Source organism: Anser cygnoides, chromosome 3 (assembly GCF_040182565.1).
Source record: "Anser cygnoides isolate HZ-2024a breed goose chromosome 3, Taihu_goose_T2T_genome, whole genome shotgun sequence".
Classification (NCBI taxonomy): Eukaryota; Metazoa; Chordata; class Aves; order Anseriformes; family Anatidae; genus Anser; species Anser cygnoides.
The window spans coordinates 101,563,821-101,572,556 of record NC_089875.1 but is presented as its reverse complement, the minus strand read 5'-3'; the positions used below and the strand labels follow the sequence as shown (position 1 = coordinate 101,572,556).

General features: G+C 44.5%; 1 protein-coding gene across 1 annotated transcript; it reads left to right on the top strand.

Moving 5' to 3' along the window:
* The first annotated feature begins 395 nt into the window (after window positions 1-395).
* Window positions 396-8,626, top strand: LOC136790516 (uncharacterized). The gene is made up of 8 exons (XM_066994841.1): window positions 396-2,856; window positions 2,972-3,029; window positions 4,139-4,435; window positions 4,831-4,984; window positions 5,563-5,726; window positions 6,584-6,715; window positions 7,323-7,430; window positions 7,922-8,626. The coding sequence occupies exons 3-8, from the start codon at window positions 4,145-4,147 to the stop codon at window positions 8,474-8,476; spliced, it is 1,404 nt and encodes a 467-aa protein (XP_066850942.1). The 5' UTR covers window positions 396-2,856; window positions 2,972-3,029; window positions 4,139-4,144; the 3' UTR covers window positions 8,477-8,626.
* The last annotated feature ends 110 nt before the right edge of the window (window positions 8,627-8,736 follow it).

Here is an 8,736-nt window from a genome sequence, read left to right as displayed (position 1 = left end):
TGCCATTGGCCTTCTTGGCCACCAGGGCACACTGTCGTCTGTGCCATAATGACCACACGAAGGCCAGGGTTCGTTATGGATCCATAACTTCTACAACTTTATTGAGGGCATAACTTCAAATCCTCTTATTGAGGACAGGCTCCCTTCTTATACCATTTGCTCTACAGCAGTACTTTTCCACTAACTGTTCATTGGTCAACATCTTTGCCCGGCAACAACAAACACCCAGCAACTTCCATGTCTTAACGGCTGGAGAACAAGCAGTCCGAGACAGCAAGGCGTCTCCTGAATCACCCTTCTTTGTTCCTTCTAAACTGTTTACATTCCTCATGGCCTCCTTGTTAGGAGTCGATGTTATCACCAACCACGGGGCTTGTCGACCCCCATGGCCACACTCCCACAGTTGTCCGCCGTGTCCCCATGGTCCTTCTCTGCAGAATTCCTCTCCAGCAGGTCAGCCCCTCACCTGTACTTATGGTTATTCCTCCCCAGGTGCAAGACTACACTTGCTCTTGTTGAACCTCATCAGGTTCCTCTATGCCCAACTCTCCTGCCTGTCAAGGTCTTGCTAAATGGCAGCACAGACTTCTGGTGTGTCAGCCAGTCCTCCCAGCTTTGTATCATCAGCAAACTTGCTGAGGGTGGACTCTTCCTTCGTTCAGATCATTGATGAAGATGTTGAACAAAACTGGATGCAGTACCGACCCCTGGGGAACACTGCTAGTTACAGGCCTCCAACTAGACTCTGCACCACTGGTCACAACTCTCTGAGCTCTGCCAGTTAGCCAGTTCTCAATCCACCTCACTGTCCACCCATTTATCTGACACTTTCTAAGCTTCATTACAAGGATGTTGTGGGAGACAGTGTCAAAAGCCTTGCTGAAGTCAATACACATGTTACACAGAATCCACTACTCTCCCCTCATCTACCCAGGCAGAGATGACATCATAGAAGGTTACCAGGTTGGTTAAGCGTGATTTCGCCTTGGTGAATCTATGTTGACTACTCCTGATAACCTTCTTCTCTTCTAATTGCTTGGAGATGGCAACCAGAACAAGTTGGTCCCTCACCTTTCCAGGGACGGAGATGAAGCTGACTGGCCTGTAGTTGCCTGAATTCTCCTTGCCCTTTTTGAAGACTGGTGTCATGCTGGCTATCCTCCAGGCATCTGGGACCTCTTGCATTCTCCAAGACCTTTCAAAGATGATAGAGAATGGTTCAGCAATCACATCTGCCAGCACCCTCAGCACATGTGGGTGCATCCCATTGGGGTCCATGGATTTGTAATTTCTGTGCTAACTTTGCCTGAGTATTTCCAAGTTTCCTTGCTACAAATTCTAAGATTCTGCATTGACAGAGGAGAGAGACTTTCATGACTTCATGATAAACGATAACTTTTTTTTTTCTATTTTAGGATAATTCAGAGTTTGTACATAAGCAGCTATTCCTAATATTCCCCTGCTTCACAAAAGTATCACCATCATTTTTCTATGACTTCAGTCCTTCTTTATGGCAGCTGAAACACAATGCAGGAAAGTCCATAAGTATCTGAAAATGAAATCAATTTCGTGTGTTTGAACTGCTTCTAGTTGGTTGTATATATTCTTCAGAAAATTAGAACAGTATTTGGAAAAGCAGAACTTTTTTTTTGGTAAATGGCAGTTCTCAGAAGTCCTAAATGAATCTGAAAAAAAAAAAAAAAAAAAAAAAAACAGAAGGAAAAAGAAAAGGAAAAATAAGGAAAAGATAAGCAAAGAAAACAGAAAAAAAAAAGTAAATGAATAATAATCATTTTGGGGGGAGAATTAATCTAGATATCTTGGAAGAGAGAGAAGAAACTGTCTAGCTGGACAAACCAAACCAGACCCAAATTCAGAACATACCAAACCAGGGGTAAATAACCAAGCAAAACCAAATAAGAAGTAAAAGATTTAGACAGAACAATATTAAAACAAATGAACACAGAAAAAAAGGTATATTAAAAAAAAAAAATAAGACAGGGTAGTGTTCTCTAAAATGCACCAGAAAATCAGCATAATTAAGAACATATATGACCTAGAACAACTTTAGGGTTTCAAGGTAACAAAAGTTTCCAAAACAGGAAGAAAGAAGCAACTCTGAATTATTCTTTTGAGTAAAAGTGATGCAATACAAAAGACCAGAACAGTAGCAATAACATTCACTGCAAAATTGTTGTTTGAATACAGATGTGTTTTATCAGCCATGCTGACATTAGTAAATAAAATGGACTGGATACTATTCCCTAGACTTGAAGCCAGCAGAGAGGGTATGGTTTGCTTCTGCAAATTATGACTGAACTCTGCTCCTCCCCTGAGTGGGACAGCTACATTCCATGCGCAGTTTTGCTGCTACAGAGATAGCCGATCTCATCGGAAACTCTTCTGAGACATCAGAAACTCTGCTTGCAGATGTTAGAAAGAACCAAACATCCCAACCTCCTGGCCCCTGCCCCAAGAAGAGTCCATCTCCAAGCTCTAGAGAAGGACTAGCTCCTAGAGAGACTGGGTGCACAGGACAGCAAGAGGGCGAGCACAAATGGTATGTGAGCGTGCACGAGTGAAGGGTGTGTGTTAAATTGGACACCAAGTTCTTTCTGGGAGAGGTTGTGCACCAACAACAGATTCTGCCCTGGGGAGTCTCTGGACAGTCTTTTGGGGTAAGCAAAGCCGGGATGCCAGCTTGGTTGCCTTGGTTTCCATATGCTCACAGGTGGAGACGGTAGTAACCTGGACACTGTGGACTGATTGTGTGCCCATAATGCAGACAGGCAGGTTAAAAGGCGGCGCTTCTTCCTGCGGCCATCACTTCTTGGAAGTGAGATTGTGACGGTCAAGGTAGGATGAGGCTTTTCTCCAATGCGTACTGTGAACTGTCAATCAAGCTTCATGTTCGTTAGTCAAATGAGACCAGTGAATAAGAGAATGTTTAAATTTGCCTTCCTTTAAACAGGCACGCATTGTGTGCAGCGGTGTCACAAGAGGAAAATTCAACTGTGAAGAGCCAAGCGGTAAGATTCGCTCCTTATGAATACAAGAGTTCATGCATTTTTTTTTGGACATAGGTAGTCTAGTGCAAAGCCTGATACTGTTCATGTGATAAGTGGGTGGGAGGGGGCAATAGAAAAAAAATGAACTGCTGCAGATACACAAGGCTCTGTTTATCTGCAGAAGCAATTGCAAGCTCTTCAAGTGACGGTGTCAGAAGCGTGCAGCTAGCTCTCATGTGCACTGTCAGGGAGTCTTTAGGGGGGAAGAGATCCTCTAGTAACGTGGCCAGTGAATATTAGTCACCAGACAGAGGGAAGAATTGAAGCAGCTTCTGGTCCTCTCTCTCATATCCCTCTGCCTCCCTTCCCAGCATGGCCATAGGAAAAAAAAAAAAAAAAAAAAAAAAAGCAGCCAAGCCCTTAGATTTTGCCTTCCTCTGGGTCCTGGGGTCTGGACTGCAGCAGTTTGGAAGATGCATCGGCTTGAATGAGTTACAGCCCCCATGGGCAACAAGTTGGTCCTTCTCTCATAATGTACATACTTTGCTGTCCCCTTCATTTAAGCAAGATAACTTTACAAGTGGCCAGCAGAAGTTAAGAAGTACAGTCAGCAAAGATGGTATGGAATGCTAAAGGCCATTGAAGCCCAACTCCGAATCTCTTTGGGTTTTCGTATACCCCCAATTTTCTTCCTGCATTTTTGTAAAGGCTAAGAAGGCTCTACGAAGCTCAGGAAACAATTCAAATTACTGACAGTTTCAGATGTGCAGTCTCCATCAATATTTGACTTAAGAATGAATTGCCATCAGCATTCTGTAGTGATTTAAGCGACCATGAGCAAGTGGGGAAAGTGGCTTAAAGACAGGCTGAGGCCTAAAGTCAAATTCTTTGCTGACAAGTGCACATGTCACAATGAAATTTCCTTCAGGAGTACCCTTGGACTGCAGAAACTTAGAGCTTCTCCTGTGCTTCTTCCTCCCCCATGAACTACTGCAGACCACTCAAATCCTGGTTAAATATTTGTCTCAAAACAAAGCAAGCAAATACAAAAGTCGTAACAACCCAACAACGCAGACTGAAGATCAGTCCGAAAGACAAGCTATGTCATGAGGTACCTGTTGCATTGGCAGGGCGCGATGGAGCTGCCCGACTTGACCCCACGGAAGGGCTCTGTGAAGCTCCTCAAGGAGAGATGGGAGTCCGCCAGTGCTCTGACACCCAGCCTGGCCTTCCAACGCCTGCCAGCCCCACGGTCCCTGGCACCAGAAAAAAACAGCCGTGGCAGCACCGTGGAGGAAGCCCTGGTAGACAGCGGTAGGGCGGACGTGATCAAGGAGGAGCCCCTGGGCAGCCCTCGTCAGGTCGAGACCTTCCCCATCACCGTCAAGGAGCTGCAGAGCCGCTACGAGACACTGGGTGGCAGGAAGGTGAGTACAGGAAGGTTATGCAGCTGAAAATGATTCCTACTCTCTCAGTGAGGACTTGTGATTCTAGCACTTTTTTCACCACAAGGAAAGCATGTGCACCTATGCCAAATAACCTTGTTTTGTAAGGAGACCACGGCAGATGGAAAGGGCAAGATACTGCTAAGCGTGATGGTGCGCTGAAATATCAGCTAAGCAGCACACGAATTCACAATTCACAGCCTGCAGTGTCACAGAAATTTACCCTAGAGCATTCTGGAGAGCACTACTGCCAGAACAGCACCCCCTTCCAATCTGCTGCCTCTTCACATCCTTTCTGCCCCCTGAAAACTGGCCTGCCTACTACCTGGCTCCTACCAGTAGCTTCTAACTCACATCCCCTCTATGTCTTCCAACAGGAAGCAGAAAGTGGGAGATGCTCACTGCCACCAGCACTGACTAGTCAGCCTCTGAGCCATACAGACATTTCTCTGATGGAGTCCAGTGTGAAAAGGGGGAGGGCAATCTTTGAGAAGATGTCCTCAGGAAAAGGACAGAACATCAACACTGAAGGTTAGCCTTACCACTTTGATCTGATTTCTTGCTTTAGTTCAATGCACTGTCTCTGATGTGACAAGGTGCAACCACACATCAGGGCAGCCCCCGGCTGCCCAGGGAGAGAATGTGGTGTTCTTATCAATGCAAAACAAGCTTTCCAGCTTTCTCCATTTGGTCTTTTGTATTACGAAGGAGTGTCTGATGCCTGTTAAATACCTTTTGAACAAAACACAGCAGAATGTTTTATGTTTTGAGAAGATAACTTTTGATGAAGATGACCCAAATCACAAATATGATATCAAAAATACGGGCAGCATTCATCAATTACCAAAAAGTGGTATCTTCATTTTCTCATTTGGTGAAGATAGTTTGGATTTGGCAAAGCGTTTCTTTGGTAACAACCTGTTAACTTTTATTTGTGGCTTTCTGGTTTCCACAAATCAAACACTCCGTACTTGATGTGTTGTAAAGTAGAAGTACGACACAGTTGCTAAAAAGTTGGCAATACCGTTCATTTTGCTTGCTGCTTTTCTTTCAAGATTTGAAACACATGCACCCATCTCCCTCTCCTCAACTATAACGTCTATTTGTAGTTGCAGTAGGTGGTTGCAAAGCTGCAGGAGGACTTCCAGAAGAGAGCCCTCTCAACACTGGCAACATGCTGACGGACTTTCAGGAGAATGTCTTCTTGAAAGAAAAAATGGCTCTCTACCAGGCTGCCGTGTCCAAGGCAGAGAGCAGCAACTGCTTTGCCAATGTAAGATACCGATGTCTCATTATCTTCTTAATTCTACCTTTGCTTTGCACAGGGACAGATCATAACTGTCATTTCTACAAGCAAGCTGTCAGATGGACCATAGAGTGGATCAAAATTTCAGTCTGAAATCAGGAAACCTACATAGCAAACATAGTCATCCATCAGTCTCTGTCTCTACCAAATGAGATTTGTCTTGCTATATGCCTTTGGTCTTTTGGGCAATCCCCATTAATTCATGGAAGTACCCTTCCTTTTAGTCCACCTTTGCCTGAACTTCATGTATGAAGACCATAAGCGGGAGAGAGATAAGCATCGTGGTTACCCTATTTGCTCATGATGTCAAAACAAGGCAGTTTCTTTATCACAACAACTATTCTCTATCGCCAAATAATAAAACCGTATTCAGGAGAGCAGTGAATTTAGAGCTCTTGCTGCTGAAACTGAAGAATTTGAAATTACCGCATTATAAAACAGTTCAGGTGTGGGTGCTCAGGTATCCCAGAAGCCACCTAGGGGAAGCAGCCACCAGCCACACTCACCTTCTGAGTCCAGGTGCATGCAATTGCTGCCCACCGGCTTCTTTATTTCCTAATTGCCCCAGTGTATTCGGAGCAGATTCCTGTGGTTCTTTGGGCCGAGAAGGTTCCAATTCCCTCCTCCCAACGCTGCCAACAATGCAGCCATTAGCTCTCTCTCCCCAGAAGGAAGGACTGTAGGAAGCCTGACCCAACCAAACCATATTGAGAACACGTGAATTGCTTCATTTACGCTCTAGACCACATTGCCCTTTCTTGTTAAAATGCCTGCTACATTCTTACTGCAAATGGAAAACACCTGGCCTTATTTGATCACTCTAGACTTCAGAGGAAATCAAATCCTGCACTCTGCCTGGTGGCCTGGCTGCAGTGAGGAAACAGTTTGAGAAAGGGCAGATGACCCCTGCAAGGACCACCTTTGCTCGCTCTGAGCACCAGCACAAATCTGCAGAGGTAACAATGGCATTTTTAATACTAACAAATTAGGTCTGCCCTGCTAAAGAGCTCAAGGGAAAAATACCGTTATTTGCCTTGTTTTGGGATTCACCGTCCCTGGGGGTGTTCAAGGAAAGGTTGGACTTGGTGCTTAGGAACATGGTTTAGTGGGTGCCATTGGTGGTAGGGGGATGGTTGGACCAGATGACCTTGGAGGTGTTTTCCAACCTTAGTGATTCTATGATACTGTGATCCTCTATGGTCCTCCTTAAACAGAGTAGACATGGAAAAATTTGCATCCCATTTTCTTTTCAACTTGCTAGGGTGTAAACTCTATACCTCCTCATGTTGTGTGGCTCTCTCAGCTGTTACACAGACACAGCTTGCACGTGTACGTCACGCTCTGACTTGCCCTCCTTGAGCCTCACCTAACTTTGACCAAACTTCTCGGTACATGGGATCCTTGTGGCACTTGTAACCCATTAAATCATCACGGTACACTGCCATAAAGGAACTGTTTGGGCCTACACCTCTTAAAGTAGAATTGTTTTGTGATATCCCTTCACAGGCAGAAACAAAAATCCAGGTTACTGTTAATTATGTGATTCTTTGTATTTGTCTTCAGGAGACCTCAAGTACCACTCAGCTCTCACTATCAAGCAGCACCAGGGAAGCTGAGTGTAGTGGAACAGCCTCCAAGGAAGGCCCAGTGGAAGCCTTTCAAACTCAAGAGGTAACTTTATCAATTAATAATTATGTCATTTGGCAGGTATACCGAGATGCCAATCCTTATTTGCTTTGCCTCTTACTCCAGCACTACTTGGTACAGCAAGATCTTGATGTTCTGCCAATAGCTACCCTCCTTTGGCAGTGCATAACAATGGTTTTAGGACGGTGTCCTATAGAGTGTTGTTTGACTGTGGTAATGAATGGGGCTTCCCATTCATACTTCTCTGTGACGTTTCGAAGACAGCAACAGAAATATGGAAAATTCTTACGTGTTGCTCTAAATCCTGCAGTAAATTGAAGGGTTTGTGCACAGGTTTCTCTTGGGGAGCAAGGAGTATTTAGCAGAGCCTGTAATTCAGCAAGCACTTCTACTATGTGACAAACACAATTAAAAATAGAACTCAAACACTTGTGCTTTTCCTTTCCTTCTCTGATGAAGGCAGCCTCTTCTTTCCTTGTTTTCAGTCTCTAAAAGTCTATGTTTTCTGTCACCAGTTTCTCAGATGCACAGAAACTGTCAACTTGAGGAAAAGTGAAGACAAAGGTCAAAAAGGTGTGGGTTATCTGGACCAGACAATTCAACTGGCAGAGATGAGGGAAACACTACACCAGCCCAAAAGCACAACGCTGTCTGCTGCTTCCAAAATAAGAGCCATTAATGCGATCATCAAGAACCACGCACATTCTGTAAGACGGCCACATCACCAAGGAGCTGCTGGTCTGCCAGTCCCAAATGTCGTTGAAGGAGAAAATCCGAAGTGTCAAAGAGGTGAAATCTGTTCAGAGGAGGTGCTCCCTAAGCCTACAGAGCCACAGATGAGGGAGCCACTGAGACAGCCCAAAAGCAAAATCAATTCTGCGGCTTCCAGAATTAAGGCTATCAATGAAATTCACAGAAATCAGAAACATTCTCAAAGACATCCAAAGCAGGAAGGAGCTGCTTTTCTGGCAGAGAATGTGCAAGGGTTCAAAACCACAAAATCCGACATAGAGAACAAAGACGCCAGCTTCACGGTCTCTGTGTTGTGCAGTAATGCACAACAAGTTTAAATAAAAAGGTGAAATGACTTAAAACTAATAGACTTGTCTGAACTTTTTCTGCCTGTCTCTCTTGCTAGGAGTCTCAGCAGTCTTCTGCCATCTCTCTTTGGCAAAGACATGTTTGAAAAGAAAAAACTAAAAATCACAATCAGGGAAAGAGCTCTGGATCTCCAAAGTACCAATCTGCAGGTCTTATATGCAGGCTACCATTATGTCAGGATAACAACAATCTGCTGCCCAGGAAGATTAATCTTACTTTGAATTCAGTA

What these genes read in the sequence shown, in the direction of transcription:
- LOC136790516 (XM_066994841.1), top strand. Translation starts at nt 4,145, where the DNA reads ATGGAGCTGCCCGACTTGACCCCACGGAAGGGCTCTGTGAAGCTCCTC. An exon ending in AGACACTGGGTGGCAGGAAG is followed by an intron (nt 4,436 to 4,830) that starts GTGAGTACAGGA and finishes GTCTTCCAACAG; the next exon opens with GAAGCAGAAAGTGGGAGATG. An exon ending in GCAGCAACTGCTTTGCCAAT is followed by an intron (nt 5,727 to 6,583) that starts GTAAGATACCGA and finishes TGATCACTCTAG; the next exon opens with ACTTCAGAGGAAATCAAATC.